This window comes from Hippopotamus amphibius, chromosome 7 (assembly GCF_030028045.1).
Source record: "Hippopotamus amphibius kiboko isolate mHipAmp2 chromosome 7, mHipAmp2.hap2, whole genome shotgun sequence".
Classification (NCBI taxonomy): Eukaryota; Metazoa; Chordata; class Mammalia; order Artiodactyla; family Hippopotamidae; genus Hippopotamus; species Hippopotamus amphibius.
The window spans coordinates 38,601,838-38,626,423 of NC_080192.1; the positions used below are offsets into that span (position 1 = coordinate 38,601,838).

General features: G+C 36.3%; 1 protein-coding gene across 9 annotated transcripts in view; it reads left to right on the forward strand.

Annotated features, from left to right (window-relative positions):
• The window catches only part of PPP1R12A (protein phosphatase 1 regulatory subunit 12A), a 142,953-nt gene that overhangs the window by 43,472 nt on the left and 74,895 nt on the right, over positions 1-24,586 (forward strand). For all 9 annotated transcript variants that reach the window (XR_009054579.1, XM_057740665.1, XM_057740663.1 and 6 more), the window contains exon 2: positions 9,418-9,548. Coding sequence is in view for 8 of the 9 variants with exons in the window: in XM_057740665.1 (XP_057596648.1) it covers positions 9,418-9,548 (131 nt within the window). In the remaining variant the exon portion in view is untranslated. The remainder of the gene's footprint in view (positions 1-9,417; positions 9,549-24,586) is intronic.

Sequence of the window (24,586 nt, forward strand, 5' to 3'; positions counted from 1 at the left end):
TAAATATAACAGATGACCTCCTAAGATTATACGTACTCATTTATTTGCCAGTCTCAATGCAATATTTATCAGTATTTTTTATTGTTTAGTATGGGAGTACTGCTTGGAGTTCTTCATTGTTTATCTTGTATAAAGTATACCTGTAATTCCTCCTTTGATATGTCCAAGTTTTCTTTAAAACAGAACAAAAACTTGTTTGGATATCTCCAGTTTACTTCCTCTTTACGCATACTCACTGACATCTGTGTCACCCTGAATGCTTAGGGCATGGACTATATTCTGGTATATGTACAAATCTGTCCCCATCAGTTGAGAACTGAGTTTTCCAAACTAAGAGTCATAAAGAGTTGTTTCAAGGAAGTGGAAATTGTCTTAGAGAATTTCTGTATTCAGATTAATTTGCCTTTTACCTGCCTGTAACTAACTGTGTTACTAACGATTAGGTACAAATTGTAAGCATTTCATCTAATCGACTATAACTATATTTTCACCTAAGTTGCTGTAATTACATTTATACAACTAAATCTTTTCCTTTGGTTTACTCTCTTGCATTGTATGTAATTTGTATGAATGAGATTATTTAAAACTTCTGTATTTAAAAGTTTGTTGGAAGAAAGTTTGAAATCTCTAAAATTTTCTTAGTATATCTTTTAAAATTTCATCATCCTCTTAGAAATCATTGGTGGATAGGACTTTTTGCAAAAGTGGTACTACAGAGAATATTTGACAAGTCTCCACCATTTAACTTTGTTTTGTAGTTTATAAAGGGATGAAATAGTAAGTTTGGGGTGAGAATATAAAAAGAGAAAAATTTTAATGGGGATGATTTAGCATTCTGATTATGTACTGATATAAACAACTACTATTTGACAGGTACTACTCTAAGTGATTTTTATATTAATTCATATACCATTCGTAGTAAACTTCTAAGGGAGGTGCTATTATTGTCCTCATTTTCCTGAGGAAATTATGGCACACAGAATGTTATATAATTGGCCCAACAACAACCAGCCTACTAGCAGAACTGGATTAATCCCAGACAACCTGGCTCTAGAGGCTGTACTTTTCACCAAACCACTTTCATGAAAAGGAATATAACAGTGTTAGAATTTATTTCAAGTGCTACTAATTTTGTAATTGTGATTTTACTCAGTTGAATTACATAGCTGCCAGACACATTTGTTTTTATCTCTTCTGGCAATGAAATTTAATGGTTTTTCAACTCCATGTGCCTCACCCAAAATCTGTCTTTAAGGCATGGACTCTGTCTTCTTAGAGCCAACTTTGTGCTGTCCCTTTATAATTCAATTCTTTGTTATTAGGCTTTTCAACTTTTTCCTAAAAATGAGTGGGGAGCAAAGCTTGTCCTTGTGCTAACTTGTTGAGAAGGATAACTAGGCCCCCCTTTCAATAAAAACAGATGTTTTATGTACTTGAACTAGTTTGTTGAAATAGTTTGTTGACAAAGCTGCCTGTACCTGAAATTAAATGACAGAAATGTCTTCACACAATCACCTATTGGTGCATTTGCTCAGTGAATTTTCTTCTAGTTGAACAACTCCTATGTAATCTTCAAAACCTTGCTCAAATGTGTACTCCTTTATGAGACCTATATGGACCATCTTAATCACAAGATCTCTTTAATGTTCCCAATAATATTTTAGTACTTTCTACCCACCGCTATTATACCCTTATGTAATCGTTGTTTACAGACTAGAATCCTATACTAATGTGATCTTTTTCCTTCCTTGTATTTCTAGGGCCTCAGCATATGTAATTTTTAGCATATATAATATGAAGAGTAGCGAAAGGAATTAGGGATGCTTAGCCTGTAAAAGAGTATGTGAGAATTTGGGCGGCAGGGAGAACTCATAATATTTAAAGCTTATCACTTAAAAGAAAGATACCATTTGATATATGGAACCTCGGGAGGCAGGGGATAGAAATTAGAGGAAGCCATGTTTTAGCGTGTATAATTTAGAGAAAGATAAAGTGTTTTATACTGAAATAATGTACAGTAGGCTTTTAATACATGGTAGCCTATTTTTTTTTCTTTTTTTTTTTACTTTTTAAATTGAAGTATAATTTATATACAATAAAGTGCACAGGACTTTCCTGGTGGCCCAGTGGTTGAGAATCTGCCTGCCAATGCAGGGAACATGGCTTCGATCTCTGGACCAGGAAGATCCCACATGGCACAGAGCAACTAAACTAAGCCCATGCTCCACAACTACTGAGCTTGTGCTCTAGAGCCCTAAAGCCACAACTACTGAGTCCGTGTTCTGCAACTACTGAAGCCCATACCCCTAGAGCCCATGCTCCACAAGAGAAGTCATCGCAATGAGAAGCCCATGCAGTGCAATGAAGAGTAGCACCCACTCACTGCAGCTAGAGAAAGCCCACATGCAGCAATGAAGACCCAGCGCAGCCAAAAACATAAAGTACACAGCATATAATTAAATGAATTTTTACATATGTTTATGCCTATGTAAAAATCAGAAAGCTAGGGAACGTTTCCAGTCTTCCAGAAAGCTCCCTCATGCCCCTCCCCTTATTTCCCCACATATTTACCATGATTCTGAGCTTTGTAACCAGAGATTAGGTTTGCCTGGAAGCTTACAGTTTATATCCTTTGTGTCTGCCTTTTTTTACTCACTTATATGTCGGCAGGGATTATCCATGTTGTTGAAGGTAGCATTAGTTTGTTCTTTTTGTTTGTTGTTCTTTTCTCATTGATGTATAGGATTCTGTTACATGAGTAGAATCTCCCCACATGCACATACATTCCACCCCATTTATCAATTCTATATAACTTTAGTAGATACTGTCAAATGTTTTCTGAAGGGATTATATGAATTTTACACTTTTACCAGCAATTTGGTTGTTTCTCCATATTGTAATACAATAGATTTAATATTTTTCATTTAAGAATCAAGGCTTAAACAGAATTAGAAATGAAAAAGGAGGAGTAACAATGGACACCTCAGAAATACAAAAGATCATGAGAGACTACTACAAGCAACTATATGCCAATAAATTGGATAACCTAGAAGAAATGGATAAATTCTTAGAAAAGTACAATCTTCCAAAACTGAACCAGGAAGAAATAGAAACTATGAACAGACCAATCACAAGTACAGAAATTGAGGCAGTGATTAAAAATCTCCCAACACACAAAGCCCAGGACCAGATGGATTCACAGGCGAATTCTATCAAACATTTCAAGAAGAGCTAACACCTGTCCTTCTCAAACTCTTCCAAAATATTGCAAAAAGCGGAACACTCCCAAACTCATTCTGCGAGGCCACCATCACCCTGATACCAAAACCAGGCAAAGATGTCACAAAAAAAGAACATTACAGACCAATATCACTGAAGAATATACATGCAAAAATCCTCAACAAAATACTAGCTAACAGAATCCAACAGCACATTAAAAAAATCATACACAATGATCAAGTGGGGTTTATCCCTGGGTTGCAAGGATTCTTTAATATACACAAATCAATCAACGTGATACATCATATCAACAAATTGAAGGATAAAAACCATATGATCATTTCAATAGATGCAGAAAAAGCTTTTGACAAAGTTCAACATCCATTTATGATAAAAGCTCTCCAGAAAATGGGCATAGAAGGAAATTACCTCAACATCATAAAAGCCATATATGAGAAACCAAAAGCCAACATCGTTCTAAATGGGGAAAAACTGAAAGCATTCCCTCTAAGAACAGAAACAAGACAAGGGTGTCCACTCTCACCATTATTATTCAACATAGTTTTGGAAGTTTTAGCCACAGTAATCAGAGAAGAAAAAGAAAAGGAATCCAAATTGGAAAAGAAGAAGTAAAATTGTCACTCTTTGCAGATGACATGATATTATATATAGAAAACCCTAAAGACTCTACCAGAAAACTGCTAGCACTAATTGATGAGTTTAGTAAAGTAGCAGGATACAAAATTAATGCACAGAAATCTCTTGCATTCCTATACACTAACAACGGAAGAGCAGAAAGAGAAATTAAGGAAACTCTCCCATTCACCATTGCAACCAAAAGAATAAAATACCTAGGAATAAACCTGCCTAAGGAGGCAAAAGATCTGTATGCAGAAAACTTTAAGACATTGATGAAAGAAATCAAAGACGACACAAACAGATGGAGGGACATACCACATTCCTGGATTGGAAGAATCAACATCGTGAAAATGACTGTACTACCCAAAGCAGTTTACAGATTCAGTGCAATCCTGATCAAATTACCAATGGCATTTTTCACAGAACTAGAGCAAGAAATCTTACGATTTGTATGGAAATGCAAAAGACCCCGAACAGCCAAAGCAATCTTGAGAAGGAAAAATGGAGTTGGTGGAATCAGGCTTCCTGACTTCAAACTATACTACAAGGCCATAGTGATCAAGACAGTATGGTACTGGCACAAAAATAGAAAGGAAGATCAATGGAATAGAATAGAGAACTCAGAAGTAAGCCCAAACACATATGGGCACCTTATCTTTGACAAAGGAGGCACAAATATACAATGGACAAAAGACAGCCTCTTCAGTAAGTGGTGCTGGGAAAATTGGACAGCAACATGTAAAAGAATGAAATTAGAACACTTCCTAACACTATCCACAAAAATAAACTCCAGATGAATTAAAGACCTACATGTAAGGCCAGACACTCTAAAACTCCTAGAGGAAAACATAGGCAGAACCCTCTATGACATCCATCAAAGCAAGATCCTTTTTGACCCACCTCCTAGAATCAGGGAAATCAAATCAAGAATAAATGAATGGGACCTCATGAAACTGAAAAGCTTTTGCACAGCAAAAGAAACCATAAACAAGACTAGAAGGCAACCCTCAGAATGGGAAAAAATAGTTGCCTATGAAACAATGGACAAAGGATTAACCTCCAAAATATACAAGCAGCTCAGGCAGCTTAATACCAAAAAAGCAAATAACCCAATCCACAAATGGGCAGAAGACCTAAATAGACATTTCTCCAGAGAAGACATGCAGATGGCCAACAAACACATGAAAAGATGCTCAACATCACTAATCATTCAAGAAATGCAAGTCAAAGCCACAATGAGGTGTCACCTCACACCAATCAGAATGGCCATCATCACAAAATCTGGAAACAACAAATGTTGGAGAGGGTGTGGAGAAACAGGAACTCTCCTGCACTGTTGGTGGGACTGTAAGTTGGTATAGCCACTATGGAAAACAGTTTGGAGGTTCCTTAAAAAACTGCAAATAGAACTACCATGTAATCCCACTTCTGGGCATATACCCAAAGAAAACCATAATCCCAAAAGAAACATGTACCATAATGTTTATTGCAGCACTATTTACAATAGCCAGAACATGGACACAACCTAAATGCCCATCAACAAATGAATGGATACAGAAGATGTGGCATATATATACAATGGAATATTACTCAGCTATAAAAAGGGATGAGATAGAGCTATATATAATGAGGTGGATAGACCTAGAGTCTGTCATACAGAGTGAAGTAAGTCAGAAAGAGAAAGACAAATATTGTATGCTAACTCACATATACAGAATCTAAAAATGGTACTGATGAACTCAGTGACAAGAACAAGGACGCAGATACAGAGAATGGACTGGGGAACTCGAGGTTTGGGGGAGTTGGGGGGTGAAGGGGAAGCTGAGACGAAGCGAGAGAGTAGCACAGATATGTATATATACTACCAACTGTAAAATAGATAGCCAGTGGGAAGTTGTTGTATAACAAAGGGAATTCAACTCGAGGATGGAAGATGCCTTAGAGAACTGGGACGGGGAGGGTGGGGGGGAGTCAAGGGAGGGAGGGAATACGGGGATATGTGTATAAAAACAGATGATTGAACTTGGTGTACCCCCAAAAAATAATAAATAAATAAAATTTTTAAAAAAAGTAGCTGATAGAGCAATTCTATTCCAATAAAGAGCTTTAAAAAAAAAAGAATCAAGGCTTAGAGTTTCTTTTTATGTAAACACTGTCCATGGTACACATTTTGAAAATAAAGAAAAAATATATATATTTTTTATTAGAGTATAGTTGCTTTACAATGTTGTGTTAGTTTCTGCTGTACAATGAAGTGAATCAACTATATGTGTACCTCTGTCCTCTTCCTCTTGGACCTTCCTTCCACCCCTCCCCCCCATCCCCCTCACCTAGGTCATCACAGAACACCAAGCTAAGCTTCCTGTGCTTTATATAGCAGGTTCCCACTAGCTGTCTGTTTTACTCATGATAGTGTATATATGTTGATCCCAATTTCCCAAGTCGTCCCGCCTCCCCTTCCCCCGCTGTGTCCATATGTCCATTCTCTTTGTCTACATCTGTATTCCTACACTACAAATAGGTTCATCTGTGTCATTTTCCTAGATTCCACGTATGTGCGTTAATATGTGATATTTGTTTTTCTCTTTCTGACTTACTTCACTCTGTATACAGACTCCAGGTCCTTTTACATCTCTACAAATGACCCAATTTCATTCCTCTTTATGGCTGAGTAATATTCCATTGTGTATATGTGCTGCATCCTCTTTATCCATCTGTTGTTGGACATTTAGGTTGTTTCCATGTCCTGACTATAAGAAAAATTTAAAGAATAAAAATTATTCATAGTCTCACAAACAATGATGACTATTAACTTTTATTGTATATTCTTCTAGTCTTTTTGTGTACTTTTTATAGCAAAATTAGAATCATATTAGGCAAACTGTTTTGCATCCTTTTTAAAAAACAATATATTTTGAGCATTTCCCATATCTCTGTATTATAATTTCTTGTATGTTTGACATTTTTCTCCATTTTTTTAAAAGCAGCAATCATATTTGTATTAAAAGCATTTATCAGGTAGTTTTATATTTTTATACCAGTGACAAAAATCAGAGTACTGTTTTGGAGCGTATAGGAGTTGAAAAGAGGTTGAGAGAGGAGGAAATAGAATTTAATATCTTTTCTCAAGGAAAATTAATGTTTAAACTTATAATTAGGTCTAATATTATTTCAAGCCACTATGAGTCATTAGCTATCTCAAATAACATTTTATAAACTGTTTCCTAATACAACAGAATTTTGGTGTTTCTTTTCTTGTTATTAGATAGCTCTGGTTCTCGAATCTCTCTTACCCTGTAACCACTGCTCCTTGAAAAACACAGTTCTTTTCCCAAACAGTGTATGCTTAAACTTTATATGAATGTTGCTTGTATATACTCACTTACTATTTGCTATATGTAGAGTACTGTTTGGGCACTTTGGGATTTTGCCATCAGATTGCTTATAACTTGTTCCAAAGGGAAGAATCATGGATATATAAGAATGTTAAATATGTTAGAGAATTTTAGAGATATATGACCTCTCTATATAACTTCTCTCCTCCACTTGAAAGACAAAGCCCGAAAAGATTAAATTACTTATTCACAGCTACAAAATCTGTGGCAGATCCAGAACTAGAGTCTATAGCCAAACACTTGTCAGTGTTTTTCCACTTCAGATGTAAAGTATTTTGTCCTGAATGCTTTTCTGGACACCAACTTTGTCATTTTTTTCCCTCTAGGAAAAAGCTACTAAAAGTATTTTCTTTTGCTTCTGTAATAGGGAAAGGAAAATTGGTTTTGTTTATACAACAAACACTTAAGTGCCTAGAATGTATGATATTCTGTTTCAGAGGCTGCAAATAGGTGAGAAATAGTTGGTGAAACAGAAACATCTGTGGACATGGTGTTAAGTGTGGAAAGAGCTTATTTTTTGGAACCTTAACATCTGTGATAGAATCTCAGCTGTGTCATTTCCCATCTCTGTGGCTTATTTGCGCTACTTGATCTCTTTGAATCTTAGCTTTCTTGTTCATTTATTCATTTATTGAGCCCCTACCACATTCAAGGAATAGTATAAGGTGCTGGGGTTACAGCAAAATTCCCGTTCTCATGAGGAATTTTGTGAGGACAGTATATACAAATCAGTAAAATAGATAAAGCACCAATCATACTACATGGCACAAAGTAAGCATTGAAAAAAGTTCCCTTCTTACTTACTATAGGCTGTGGTTTTCAAAATTTTCATCTAAGGACCCCTTTATACTCTTAAAAATTATGAAGGACTTCAAAGAGCTGTGTTACTGTGGGTAGTATATATTAATATTTACAATACTACAGGTTAAAACAGAGGACTTTATGAATTCATTTTTCAATGCTTGAATTTATCATTGGCAAAAAATACTGTTAGTTGTTTTGACAGACTTACTTTGTTCATTTTCAAGAAAATTTCTGTGAAAATCCAAGTTAGACTAACTATAGTTTGTCATTTAAGTAAGAATGGTAATCTGTAATGGCCTATATGGGAAGAGAATCTAGAAAGAAGAGTGGATATATGTATATGTATAACAGATTCACTTTGTTGTACACCTGAAACTAAGACAACATTGTAAATCAACTATACCCCAATAAAAATTTTTAGAAAAAATGGTATTCCATAGGAAAAAGTGGCTAGATCAGCTTTCAGATTAATCGTACAAGTGTTTTTCTTCAGGGCAGTCATTACACTTGGAAGAAATGCTTTTTGTGCATGCTTCCTGTCTTGTTCCACAGAATATTTAAAAGATGTATATTCAGAAGTCAAAATTTATAGTTTTAGTGCATTGTTTTTTTTGTTTTGTTTTTTTTGGCACACAGGCTTAGTTGCTCCGAGGCATGTGGGATCTTCCTGGAGCTGGGATCGAACCCGTGACCCCTGCATTGTCAGGCGGATTCTTAACCACTGCGCCACCTAGGAAGCCCTATTGCATTGTTAATGACAATCATAAGTAAAAATAGCTTGTGGGGGGGGATCAACCTGGGAGTGCATAGTGAATACAGTAACAGTAGAGTACTGTGGGGTTTTGGTTTTTTGGTTTTTTTTGCCATTGCCTTGATTTGTGCTTAGACACAAGCATATTTACCACTAGTGCTTTTGCACTCTCAAGTGCACATTATCAACACAGTGAAAAGGGGGAAATACCATCTTAGGATTATTTTGAAAATAGTTTTGACCTTGTCAACTCCCTGAAAGGATCCCTCCTCCCTGAACAGACCACATTTTGGGAACCACTATTATAGAGATGTTATTGGTACTTAATGTTTTGATTGTTTTCATGTTGACGTGTACTTGTTTTCCTCACAGGTTGGCATAAAAAGTCTAGACACATACAGTATTATTATATGTGTATCTAAGCAAGGGCTATTAAAATTTAGTTAGTACCATTGGCCTACTTCATAGCAGTACAGTCAATATAGCAGCAGACTATCTTGTAGAAAATAGGTTCATTATAAAAGCTTCAAAATAGGAGTTTTATTCTGTTGTGTTATTGGGAATATTGATTCAAAATTTTTCTAATCCTGCTTTCTGTTTTGTTTTTAGGCTTGCATTGATGACAATGTTGATATGGTGAAGTTTCTGGTAGAAAATGGAGCAAATATTAATCAACCTGATAATGAAGGCTGGATACCACTACATGCAGCTGCTTCCTGTGGATATCTTGATATTGCAGAGTAAGCTAGTTCTGTGTTTATTTTTATCCAAATACTATTTTAGAGACTTGAGGTTTTATAGAAATTGTTATAGCTAAATGAGTGAACTCTTATGTTACCCTAATTCATAAAAATTATTCTTCCCGGGAAGAGAATAAGTGGATCGTGGGAATCCAAATATTGTCTCTTGCTGTGAGATCACCCTCGTGTCTCCCTACCGTCTTTGACTTTTGGTACTTTGAATTGATATGAGTAATTGTACACATTCTCCAACCTCATCTCCTTTTCTTTTGAGTACAAGAAGAGTATTGTCAAATAATTCAAGGTTTATATTTAGCAATCTAGTCTATCCCTGTGTAATCACTAATTGTTAGGGGAAATTAACAATAATTCTGAATTAGTTTACTTTGCTAAATAGAGAATATGATACATAGTTCTCCAGTTAGTATATTTATGCTTAGTTTTTATTAAGATTGTTTTCTAAAAACATGAAAATTTAGTGAAAAGTAGTCAGTGTATTCTTAACTACCTTTAATAGGGGAGTACTTTCTGAGAAGGTTTGATTCTTCAAACATTTAACAAGGAAGTATATATAGATATCCTGACAAAATAATTTTTTCTTTAAATTATCTTATTTTTTCTTGTTACTATGTATCCAGCGCCATAAACTTTTTTATTCTCTATCTGCTCACATCAAAGCTTAGCAACTAATAAATATTCAATATGGTAGTCCTACTCTGTGAATCTCTCTTAGTAAGTCTTCATAGTTTTATTTCTTTGTACATTTCACACGCGCACGCGCACACACACACGCGTGCGCACACCACGCACACGCGCTCGGCCTCTCTCAATGTGTATTGGAGTTACAATATACCAGTTTAAAGGGGAGGCAGTGTTTGGTGAAATGAAAAGTGCTCTGGGAATCAGAAGATCTTAGCTATTTGAGTTTTATTACTGACTCTAACACTGATGCACTACATCTTTGATAATTTGTTTCCTCTTTCTGGGTTTTGATTTCTTTGTGTGTAAAATGAAGGAGTCTTTTTGCCGTTATAAAACAGCAGTGGTTACTCATAATTTTAATCATGGTTCTCAAGTTCTTTACTCCTTTCTGTTCTTTTCATGCTCAACAAAAGGTCTGAATTTCATCTTCACAGAAAAAAATAGCTAATGTGCATTTATCTTTAGCTGTCATTAAATATTTGGTATTGTGCTTAGGTTCTGGAGTCAACTCATGTGGATTATGAAGGCTTCCTCAATCCCTCTCAAAGGGTATGACCTTGGGCAAGTTGCTTAACTTTTATAATCTTCAGCTTTCTCCTCTATAGAATGGGAATAATATTTTCTAGGTTTGTTGTGAGGGTTAACTGAGATAACCCACCAAGCACAGTTCCTGGCACATAGGAAATACTCAGTGTATATTAACTTTTGACCATTATCTTGTTTATCTTTTCTGGGAAAATGAAAACCCAGCTTGTTTCTTCAGATGTTTAATCCTTGTGTTTTCTTTTTTAATTCATGCTTCTGAGTTTGAAAAGACAGTAATGATTATCCTGAATAATTTCCTCTCATAGACTTGATTAATAACCCATTGTGTCAGTTGAGATGATTTTAGATGCAAATAACAGTATCAGACTGACCTAAAGAGAAAGGGTACTTGTTGTACAGGATAATACATAGTTTAGAGGGAGGGCATTCTGGTTTATTAAGCTGCTTGGTGATGTCATCGGGGCTTGGAGTCTTTCAGGTTTTTTCTTCTCCTGCCTTTCCCAAATATGGACTTTATTCTTAGCCTTGTCCCCTCCTGGTCACAGGATGATTGCTACAACTCCTGAATTGTGTTTTTACATATGCACATCTAAGAGCAATATAAAAAGTGGGTGGGGAGTGGAAAGTATCTTCTCCATATTCTGTGTATATCAAGGAGGGAAACCTTTCCTAGAGAGCCCTCTAACTGCAGCAGATTTCCCCTTGAGGGACTCATGTTAGCCTGGGCTTGGTAATTTGCCCATGTCTATTCTGGGAGAAACAAGTATCTGGCATTTTCAGTCTTTTTAATTCCAAGAAATAAGTGTGAGGAGGGGTGAGTAGTCTGCTGCGGGTGTTAATATTTTTAGTAGAGTAACTACAACTTTTCATTTCTTTGGAAGGTGGGTTACGGAAAATGTGTTTCACAGGACTTATATAAACAAAAGTGACCTATTTTGACCAATGTTGACTATAGTTTGCTGATCTAACCACCTTTGTATAGTCATTTATGGAATTTATGGCTGTGGTATAACTGAAGTATAATTGACCCTTGAACAACACAGGTTTGAACTGTGTGTTTCCACTTACACATGGATTTTTTCAATAGTAAATACTTCAGTAGTACATGATCTGTAGTTGGTTGAATCTGCTGTTGTGGAACCAGGAATACTGAGGAACCACAAATACAAAGGGCCTGCTTATGTGGAGGGCTGACTATAAGTTATTCACAGATTTTTTAACTGCAGGGAGAATCAGCACCTCTGACCCTCTTATTGTTCAAGGGTCAACTATATTTAAATTTGTAGTTTCTTTGAACAAAATTAAAATTAAAAGAATGATGACTTTTCCTTTTTTGCTTGTGCTGGCTTCTGAGATTCTTTTTTTAAATAATGATTAAACAGAGCAGGACCCTATGGTCCTTGCCCACTCCATGTCCTCAGCCTGCCTATTGTCTGTGGAAAAACTTTAGCCAAAGAATGAGTTTAATCAGAGAAGTGAGAAAATTCAGAAACAAAGGAAAACAGTCCAAGGAGACCAAATAATAATAATTTAGTCATTAAGCATAGTCAAGGACCTTTAATTCCTCCTTAAGGGCTACAGATAATATTCTGAGCCATATCCTGTGAGCTGTCTTATAGATGCTGAAATGCCTACCAGGTGGAAGCAGTTAACTACATGATGACCAGACTGTAGTCATGACTTAAGCTGCCACAATTCTGGAATTGGCCTCAAGAAATGGGAACAAATGGACCCTGAAACTGAAAACTAACTGCACTTAAAATAATCAAGATGACGCTGGTCAGGGCACTGCATGACCAATTTCAAGATGACTGTCAGAGCTGACTGTGCTGTTTCTGCATGTAGCCTATAAAAGCTCTTGCCCACTGATTGTCAGTGGAGGGGAGTTGGCCTTTGGACAGGCATTCGCCCTCCCCCACCCCACCCCCTGCCCCGGTTGCCGACATCCAAAATAAAGCAAACTTTCTTTTCCACCAACCTTGTTTCTTTATTGGCTTTTGAGTGGTGGACCCCACTTTCAGTTACAATGACACTTTTTTTATAAAAGACAGTTCAACTCTAGTATATACTGTGCTGTTTGTTAAGGTGATGTGATTGCCCAAAACCCTTCTAAATGCGTGATTATTTTCACCAACATTATCTCTTTCAGTGATTAATTTCACTGATGAGTGAGAGAAGTTAATGAAATCCAAAATCCTAGTTTTCTTGGGTCTAGAAGAAATATAGCATGGTGGCTTAAGAAGTAGGGTGAAGATACCTCCCAAATCAGAGCGTTTATAGGGGTAAAAGAAGGCCCTGTTAATAATGATATAGAGACAACACTTGTAAACCATGAATGACCTCGGAAAGTTGGGTCACTCTGCTAAGTGTTGTGTTTGGAATTAAATTTGTTTGCAAGTCCTGGTTCTGCCTTTAACTACCTTTGTGCCCTTGGCCAAGCTACTTAGCTTCTATGATTAATATTATTTATAAAATGGGAGTGATCTGGCTTCTTCCTAACTCTTACTTCTCATAATGCTTTCCACATTTTTTTTTTTACTCTGTCAATACTAGACTACTTTTAGTTCCCCAATATTCCCTGCTGGTTTGTATCATTGTGTCTTTGCTCATAGTGGTTCATTTGCCTCATTTCTTTACTTGACCAGCTACTACCAGACTGCAGCAGACACAAGCTGCAGTTTGTGTCAGGATCACTTCTTCCAGAAACCCTTCTAATGTTCCTGGCTGATTCATCATCATCTCTAACATATCAGTTGTTTAATGCTTCTTTACCAACTACATTTTGCACAAAATAGTACTGATTCAACTCTATTGAACTGAGAGGTGAAACAAACAGTGAAGCACAGATATCTTACTATGAGGATTTGGGGGTGATTAGGATACAGTGAATTCTAAATTTTTGACCTCTATTGGAGATAGTAAAACAAAGAATTTGAGGTTGCAGTTTAGTTTCTAGACAATTAACAATTTCACATCTGGTCTCTAGTCTAGCAAAAGCCAAGTGAATAAATGAATGATACCCCTTCATGTTCTGGCTCAATTATCTCACCTTTTCACCAGAATAATTACTTTCACCATCTCCCTGCTATGAATGAGATAGATGTCTTAGGGAAAACCAGAAATACTGATGGTTTAATAATGTCCCTTTGCCAGAGTGGATTAGAGAAAGAATAAATGAAGTGAGTTTGGGGAGTATAATGTTAATGGTCAGCATATGCATTGTTTTACTGTATACTGATGGATCAGGTGCTGAAATGTATGCCTTAACATCATTCTCTTCCTTTGGGGTGCTGAATTGGCAGTGTTATGCTCTGAATTATGTCCCCATAAAATTCCTATGTTGAAGGCCTAACCCCCAGAATCTTGGAATGTGACGGTATAGATGGAGCCTTTAAGGAGACGATCAAGCTAAAATGAGGCCCTTAGGATGGGCCCTAATCCAATCTTACTGTATCTTTATAAGAGGAAATTTGGACACAGAAAGTGACACCTGAGGCTTGCACACAGAGAAAAGACAACGTAAGGACGCTGCTAAAAGGTGGCCATCCGTAAGCCAAGGGAAGAAGCCTCAGAGGAAACCAAGCCTGCCAACAGCTTGATCTTGGCCTTCCAGCCTCTAAAACTATGAGAAAATAAATTTCTATTGGTTAAGCCACTTTATCTCATGGTATTTTGTTATGGTAACACTAGTAAACTAATACAGGCAGTATAAAATTCTCACTGTCACATCAAGGTATTCTTCCCTAAAAGTTATAGTTTGAGGTCATTGAGCTCTGGACTAGGAGTAAAATTGAATGGTATGACTTTTGGACATACTAGAATGATTATGGAGCCCAAGAAATTACGTATTGAATTTATTGTTTCAATCTATAATGATCAGTTAATTATAACTCTAGCCATTAACTATAACGATTCTGACTTGTAAGCATGTTTTCTGCTATCTGTGTGTGAAGGGAGCTTCATGGCTTGGAAAGTGATGTGCCCTCTGTGGACAAAAAATTCCCAAGGATTTCCTTGATAAGCCAACCTTATTGTCACCAGAATAACTCAAAGCAGCAAGTAGAGGAAATGGTGAATATGCATGGTATTATGAAGGAAGAAATGGGTGGTGGCAGCATGATGAGCACACTAGTAGAGAGCTGGAAGATGCTTTTTCCAAAGGTAAAAAGAGCACTGAAATATTAATTGCCGGGTTTCTGTATGTTGCCGATCTTGAAAATATGGTTCAATATAGGAGAAATGAACATGAACATCGCCTGAAGATTAAGCGGGATATAATAGATTTGCCAAAGAAGAGAGTAGCCAGACTTAGGCTGGACTGTGATGCTAATACCGTAAACCTAGCAAGAGAGAGCTCTGCTGATGGAGCGTACAGTGTATCAGCACAGAGTGGAGCTTCTGTTAGCCTCTAGTGTCTTCTTCTGTAATGCCCCTGACATCAGTAAATGGTCAGTTAACAAGCCCTGCAGCACCATCCCCTGATGAAAGCATTTCTCTGGAAGACTCTTTTGCACATTTACAGCTTGATGGAGACAGCATAGCTGAAAGGAGTCATGGAGAGGAAGGAGAAGAAGATCATGAATCACAATCTTCAGGCGGGGTACCAGCACCAGACACTTCCATTGAAGAAACCGAATCAGATGCCAGTAGTGGTAGTGAGGATGTATCATGCTTGTTGCACAACACTCCTCGACCCAACAGAGACTTTTGGTTCCTAATCCAAACCAGACAGTATCTCATCGATCAGAGATCAGTGGTAGGGGATGGAACAGTGAGTCTCAGTGTCAGATCTAGAAGACCTGATGGACAGTGCACAGTAACTGAAGTTTAAATGAAAAAGTTTTCAGAGCCATGCTCAAGGTAAAAATGGTTATCTGTAAATTTCTGCCCACGTAACATTATACTCATCCCTAGTAGTGCATTTTGGGAGTTGAGATGGGAAGAGGTATGGGAAAGATGGTCCTTTAATTAAAATGTCTGACATGTCTCTGTTGAGAAATTTATTTAATATAACGAACTTGTGTGTTAATAGTTGAGAGCTGTTTAGTAATAACCCAGTTTTCTTAAGGTCTATTTTATATTTTTAAAAAATATCTTCAGTTCTTTTGGCCAGTGTGTGTGTATTATCTGTGCATTAACAGTCCTCTTCTGACTCTTGCATTGTGTCATATTTTTCTGCATGGATTGACACAAAACCATTACCAAAATTTGGCACCTGTGAGATGTCTGGTATCAGTATGAACAGGAAGCTTAATTAATGTGAGAATAGATGTGAATTTGGGGTGTTAAAATTGATGAATAACAACTATTTAGTAGTAAAGTTACTGAAATGGAAATGTAAAGAAAACAGCTTATAAACTTATGTTTCAGAATCTTGTCTGTAACACACTTCATGGCGTTCCCATAGGCTTTGCTGTCTAGTCCTTGTAGTTTGAGGTTTCTTTTGATCCACATTTTTCTTTTTTATTAAACACTTTATAATTTAATAAATACTAGAGTTTATTTTTAAAAAGAAATAATGAATAAAATAAAGAAATAATAGATGAAAGAATAATTAGATGAAGAAATAATAAGATGAAAACAGGAGTTTTTTGATGGTAGCATTTTAATTTTGTTGTTCTTTTTTATAACTGAAGTATTTTTGTAAAGGAAACCTCCTCATGTGTACTATTTGGTTACCCCTAGTACAAGTTTTATAGGAAAACAAGATATATTCTTTATTCTTTCCCTCTATATACTGATTTTTAAAATAATGAAATGATTTACTAGTTACCTTCAAAAAGGACTAATTGATTTTTTTGAGATCTATATAACTTCAGGAGCAAATGCATTTAAACGTACTTGATCTGTTTCAACCCATTGCAGTTATTGTCCTTATTGATTAGCAAATTATACCATCTTTGGTCAACAAGAGTCTCTTCATGTTGGCTTCCAGGACCTTGGGACATGACTAAATAAAGTAATCTTTAAAAGCTTCCTTGCTCTTTATAGTATCAAAATGTTCCAGACTCATCTTTTATGTTTCCTGCCCTGGGTCTGGCTATTTCTCTGAGGAAAGCTTTTCTTTGTAATGGGTGCTAGAAGTGCTCTTTGCTACTGGATTGATCATACTTTCAAATTCAGATTGAGCACCAGCATGTCTTTCTTTAACCTCTTCAATCTTGTAACACTGTTTCTTTTCTCCCTTACTTTATTGCCAAGAACTGTAGAATTAAATATAACACATAATTATTAATTTGCTTCATCATATATTACACATACATTAGACTGCTTATAACAATACCACCAACAATAATGATTACTGAAAGCAGTTTGAAGTTTGGGGATTTGTTTTTGTTCTTGTGTTTTGGTGGGGTTGGAGGATGACATTTCTTTTTGTCCTTATGGTATCCCACTTGTAATATATACCATCAGATTACTGTGTGTGTTGAAGTTACTCGGAATAGTTCTTTTCTGTGTGGTTATGCCACTAACTAGATATACCGTTAACTTCATCGTTTAATTTTATTTCTCTTTTAGAGTATGTTTTTTGTTTATTTTGTTTTATAATTTACATAAAATACCAGATTCTAATGGCAGGCCCTACTGACCTATTTCCTATTAAATTTTACATTTTATCCCAGTTTGTGTTTTAATATGTGTTATTGCCCCTTTGTAGATAAATGAAAGAATATCATACACTATTTCTCCACTTTTTTCACTAAACGGTCTATCCTGGAGACCACTATGTAGTGGAATATAGAGCTATTTCTCATTGTTCTCTTTAGGTTTAGTATTTAGTACTCCATTGTACAATGTCATTGTAGTTTATTCAGCTTGTCCTTCTTGATTGAGCAATGAATGTTATTTATTTGAAGGACTAACTTTAGCCTTGGCATTATCTTTTTTTTTTTTTTTTTCTTACAAGTCAAAGGAATTTTTGTTATGTGAAAAACATTTTGTATTTGAATAATAAAGCTTATATGATTTGTTTTATTAACATTTTGGTTATTGATGTGATTATAATCTCTTGTCTCTTTTTAATTTCGTCACTACATTTCTTTTTTAGGCTTCAACCACAGATGTTTAAGGAATGCTTTTATCTTGAGTAGCTTTAGTGTTTGCCTTTAAATTTCTAGTAGTAGAGAAAATTAGCCCAGTGTTAGCTAGCACTATGTAGTTTCATAGTATATACAGTGGAATGTTGATTAATTGGTACATTTAACGTATTTTTCTTCATGTTTGGAAACATTGCAGTTGAAGATTTCATATCATTATAATATACTGGTAGTGACATTGAGTGACATTTTCATGGTTTTAATTGCAGCATGGAAAAAGTTTCATTAGCTTTGTCATTTGATCATTAAAGAATCAGCTATTTAAGGATATAACTTTTTAAAATATTTGTGGCAGCTTATTTACGGCATGGCTTTTCTTCCTCATTATAATCTTTATTTCATAAATATCCAACAGAATCCTCAAGATTTCTCTTGGCTTATCCTTCAAAATATATCCAGTGTCTAACTATTTCATCACCTCTTTCATTTCTCCCTGATCCTGGACACTGTTGTTCTTCACTGGAATTATTCATTTGGAATCATTCTAACTGTAACCATCCTCTTGCCCTATTTATTTTCAGCACAGCAGCCATAATGATCCTTTTTATATATTGTAAGTGGAATAACATTACATTTTTATTCAAAGTCTTTCACCCTCCAGTGGGTTTATAATGTTTTTAGAAATTAGAGTTCTGGTGGCCTACAAGGCTATGGTTTGACCCTGTGTTACCTCTCTGATGTCATTTTCTCCACTCTTCTCCGTGCTCTCTCTGTTAGCCAAACCTGGTCCCCTTGCTGAGCCTTTAGACAAACTAGGCATCTTGCTTCATAGTCTGCACCTGCTGATTCCTCTGTCTGGAATTCAATAATGTTATTTTTGGTAAAAGAATCAGAAATTCTTACTAATTTAAGAATGATATAAACTGTACCACCATGCCTATGAGGAACATTATAATATTCCTGAGCTCAAGCTCAGGAATGAGGCAACTCTGTTTTAATCTTAACTCTGTCAATTAATTGCTATTAACTTTAGACAAATTACCAGCTTCTCTGAACTTCTGTTTGCTCATCTATAAAATGGAAATGTTGGGACTTCGCTGGAGGCGCAGCAGTTAAGAACCTGCCTGCCAATGCAGGGGACACCAGTTCAATCTCTGGTCCAGGAAGATCCCATATGCCACGGAGCAACTAAGCCCATCTGCCACAACTACTGAGCCTGCACTCTAGAGCTTGAGAGCCACAACTATTGAGCACATGTGCCACAACTACTCAGCCCGTGTGCCACAACTACTGAAGCCCACGTGCCTAGAGCCCATGCTTCACAAGAGAAGCCACCACAAGAAGCCCACACACTGCAATGAAGAGTAGCTCCCACTTGTCGCAACTAGAAAAAGCCTGTGTGCAGCAATGAAGACCCAATGCAGCCAATAAATTAATTAATTAACTAATTAATTTAAAAGGATTAGATGAGATAATGTTTATATGTCACTTGGCACAGTAAAGTTAGCTGAATTAGTTGTTATTCATAATACTATTTTTGGTCACTACTTTTAGTGAAAAATAGCTAAGCTCTTGGTTCTCCTGGATTATTTAATAAAGAAAACTATAATGTGATTATTTGGTCTTAGAGCAGACCTAGCTTAGATGAGAGGAGCTAGCTAGATGAGAGTGAAGTAGTCATTTGTCATATTTACTTTTTTTTTTTTTTTTTGGTCATATTTACTTTTGATATGTGGGTAGTTGAGCCCCAAGAAGAGTTGGCAAATCCATGCATTTCAGTTATTTACATACTTCTTGTCAAGACTGATAAATTGTTAGTATAAAGCAGACCATGTATTTTGTTTCTTTATGTTTTTGGCTAGGTTGGGTCTTAGTTGCAGCATGTGGCATCTTTTTGTTGTGGTGTGGGCTCTTCGTTTTGGTGCACAGGCTTCCCTAGTTGTGGCGTGTGGGTTTTCTCTCTCTGGTTGAGGCGCATGGGCTCAGTTGCCCCACGGCATATGGGATCTCAGTTCCCGGACTAGGGGTCAAACCTATGTCCCCTGCATTGGAAGGCAGATTCTTTACCACAGGACCACAGGGAAGTTCCAGACCACGTGTTTTGATTAGAAGTCTCAGAATGTGAAACTGAATCTAAGATTCTTTGAAAATACTAAAATTTTATTCACAAGATACTTATTTACGTCTTGCTATAATAATAATGAGGTGTATTTTCCCAAAACTAATATTCTCATATACATTCTTACTCAGTTTTTTTTAGTAGCTGTGTGGGCATATTCACTGTTATTTCCATTTCACAATCAGAACTGGACCCTCATACTCAAGACTCAAATTCTGGTGATCTTTCTGTTGTATTACAGCTGTCTCCTATAGTAGTGTTAGGCATTGTGACATGTAAAAATGACTTCAGCACTCCTAATCGTCAAACATATAGATACATGTGAAGCCAATACCAATACTAGATAGAATATATGGACCAATAAATGTACAAGGAACACTGAGGAGGAAGTGATTAATTCTGTTTAAGCCATTCAGAGAAGGATTCCAGAGGAGATGACATTAACTATTACATTAAACAGTGAGCAGGGTTTTTGCCTCTGGGAGTTGGGAGCTGTCTAAGAAAAGTCATGTTATTCATGAATGGGAACTAATACATGGTTAAAGCTCTTTTAACTGGCCTCCACTTTATTAACTAACATTTGCCATTTCTTTATTAAAACATATTGACTGATTCCCATAAAGTTGTTAAAACTGAACATTGCAGCAGACTGCTTCTACTAAGCTCACTTCTGTTTCCACCAGTTGAATTGCAAGCCTACCAAAAGTTACTTGTGTGTGTTCTAGCCTATTATCTATTCTACTTGTTAGTGATTATATAATTTAAATAGCCCAAAACTGATGAAATGTGTACAAAAAAGAATTATTGCTATTACTAAGTTAAATATTTTGGAAAGCCTCAATAAAGGCAAGGTCCTAAAAATATAATTGATGTTTAATTGTACAACAACTGAAAGATTGAAAGAAAAAATATCTAGAAGGATTATATACTCAGATGGCTTTTCTGTTGAGTTCAAGTGTTTGTTTCACTTGAAGACACTTCGAAGTCTTAGTGCATTATGAGTATGCAAGAAAGGGAGCGTGGATTTAAGTCAGTGGAGACATTCTCCAGTATCATTTGTGTTGAAATAAATGACTTGCGTTTATTTACTTTCATATATGTATTATGTTTTACTAGTCCATATTTTAATCAGCTTTTCTGGTTAACCAAGTAAGTACTGGTCATGATTGCATTGAATAAAGGAGCTTCTTTCAGCCATGGTTTTTTGAGGAGAGGCGCATTAGTGGTATATGCAGAGAGTAGCTGATAAGACAGAAGGAGGGAACTGGGGCCACAGCACAGAGGAATTTGTTTGCCTTGCTAACTGACCTTTAGTGGTGATGCATTTTTAGGAACGTGATGATCCTTACTCTGTATTTAACGAAGACAATTCTTGACAGATTAGGGAGTTTGGACAGATTAGGGATTAGGGAGTAAGAGAGCCAGGGCAGTGACAGTGAGCTTGGAAGTGGGGCAGATCTGAAAGAAATTTGGAAGATAAAATTAATAAGGCTTGGTGTGATTTACTGGATCTAGATAGTAAGGAAAAATCAAATACAGTAACAATGCTGATAATAGCTAACATTTATTGAGTGCTTACTATGTGCCAGTCACTCACTGCTTTGAGTCCTTTAACTCTACAGAATTTGGGGCATCCTAACAATTATGTGAAAATGTACTGCTGCTACCATCCCACAGGCCCAGATGCACAATTCCAAACCCTCAAAACTCTGAAAAATGACAAAATAAAGTGAAAATTTGGTATAGGCTTGTTTGGCAACAAACCATGACTTGAACTGATATGAGGCTATTTATAGTCTTTGTTTCTCCCCACTTAATGTAAATTTATTTTTTGCAAAAATATTAACAGGTTTGGTTATGGAGTACTGCCTCAGACTCAATAGGGGTGTTACATAATCTACAATATTACATTTCTAAAATATGAAAAGTTTTGAAATTTGGGTTTGGATGAGTGATGGTTGGCCTGTATTATAATTCTTATTTTATAGATGAGGAAACTGAGTCATAGAGAGAAATCACACACAGTAATTGGCAGAGCTAGGATTTGAACCTAGACAGTCTAACTTGTCAAGTCTGCAGTTTAAGACACTGCACCATTCTGCCTCCCTTTCTAGCCTTTGTAATTGAAAAAATGATTCCCTTAAACTTATTAAGGGATTAAAGAGCAAGATTGAGGGAAGCAGAGGAAAGAGTGTAGTGGAATGTGGATTTAAATAGGCCTAGTTTGAGATGCCAATTGAAAAGGTGCAAGGACTTTTTTGAATATATTTGTAATGCATATACTGAATTTCATCAGATCTGAGATGCCATCATTGTAACACAGTGTCATTATTTTATGTTCCAATTTAAAAGGTTTAAAACAGCAACAACAACAAACTATGATACAGTGTGTGTGGTTATTTTGTTTTTAATCACATTGAGGTCGTGTCTGTGCCCCCCCCCCCCGTATCATTCTTCATGCATTTGTAGTGTCTTGGATGCAGCATTGCTTAAGAATGTTTTATTATGGCTTTGGGATTTTCTTCTAAGCCACTGATAGCATTCTGCAAGTTGGTGGTGCTTTCTTGATCTTACTACAAGGTATCAACAAAAAGTTTTAAACACCAACAAAATGTTTCAGACACCACCCAGGAAGACATTTTAAGTAACAGTTAAGCTCAATAAATAAGGTATCAGAGGTATCAATGCACATAAATCAGTTGAAGTGAAAATAAAAATAGCTGTAACCGGAGTTACATGAAGACAGTGACAACTATGTCATGGCCATTATTCATTGTTAAGGCATCATCGATTGTAAGGTCAATTGATTGTAGATTTCAGCAATATTAAAATTTTGGGGAAATGTATATCTTAGAATTATTACACAGTGAGTAGGATTTTTGCCTCTGGGAATTGGGATATGCAGTAATAAAGTAAGACAATAGTGCGTATAGTTGATTTTAATAAGCAAATATGCGTTTTCAGAAGTTAGTGCATGAAAGAAATATATTTCTTCTACATCAAAGAAGTATAGTCACTGCTCTGGGGAATAATTAAGAGAAATAAGAAATGACGAAGACAGAACCTTCAGAATTTCCTGTATTTAAAGGTGGCTTTGCAAAGAGAAGAGAGGAATTTAAATACTTATGCACATTTTAATTTTGTTTTTGTGTTCTTTTGTTTTGACAATCCAGGTGCCTAGATAACTGGAAAATAGAGCCCACTTTCACAAACAGATTCATTTCTCTCACACTCATTAGCCTGGCCTTTGCTATTGGCATAATTAATTGTATCTCTAGCATAATTATGAAACTATGATGTCAGAAATTTAGCGCAGAGTATTTGGCAAGGTACGTTAGTCCATGTTATTGGACTAATAACATTTATATATAAAAATAATACTTACACCTGTGGGATTTTGACAAATTGAAATTTTTTTAAAACGTTAAAATTGGTAATGTTATAAACATTACAATTCCCTGATAATTAAAAATGAGAATTTCTGCTTCTGGGAAAATAGAATAGATATCCTTTTCTCTATTCCTCCTGCTGAGTACAACTAAAAACCCTGAACATTATATATAAAATATTGGAAGACTCTAAAAGATGGAGAGAAGGCAGAACAGCTAGGGGTCTCAAGATCCAAAGAATGACGCAGGAGTAAGTTTCTGGCTTTTCTCTTTGCGTCGTGTATACCACACTTGGAACTGAGGAAGCTGATAACCCCGAAGCACCAATGCCACCCCACCCCAAAAAGCCACAACAAAAGCCTAGCCTCTTTGGCCAAATACTAGGAGAGGGGTACCCTAAAACCTTTAAAAAAAATAAATAACCACTCTACTCCAGCCAAACACTGCAGGAAAAAACCTTGGTCCCACCCACACCCTCACTAGCAAAAGCCAAGTTAGGGAACATAGACTTCTAACATTACCAGGCTATCATGAGGTGCCTTAGCACCCCTACTGTCATGATATCAGATTAGTGCAGATACAGAACCAGCCAAGATTTCCATCCCCATCAGATGGCTAACTAGCCCTCCCCTAACTGGAACTGGAGACCACTTGGGAAGCCTGGACTTATACCCCCACCTGGCAGTAAAAAAGAACTCCTGCTCCTCCCCACTGAGGTGGAGTCAAAAGAAGCCTGATAAGAGAGTGTGAATACTTTCACCATTGCCCATCAGTAAAGAGGCCTAACTTTCTCCCCTAATGGTGTCAGTGGAGGCCACATAGGGTGGTGTAGTAGTGAGGCACCCATGGCCTTCTTAGCCAGGGAGGCATCAGTGAAGGCTTGGTGGGGAGTCAGAAGTAACAAATAGCTGCTCCATCTTTAGTGTCAGTGAAGGCTGAGCGGGGAACCTGAATTTCTGGCTAACATAGTTAACATAGAAGATTTAAGCACGAACTACTAGAGTCTCATAACATAATGCCCAAAGTATCCAGATTTCAATTGAAAATCATTTGTCATACCAAGGAAAATCTGAAATTGAATGAAAAGAACAGTAGAGACCAGCATTAAGAGTACAGAGATATCAATCTTAAAATTATTTGACAAAGACTGTAGAGCAGTTATCACAATAATGCTTCAACAACCAGTTACAAGTATGCTTGAAACAAATGAAAAAAAGTCCCAGCCAAAAGAAAAAAAAAGTCTGC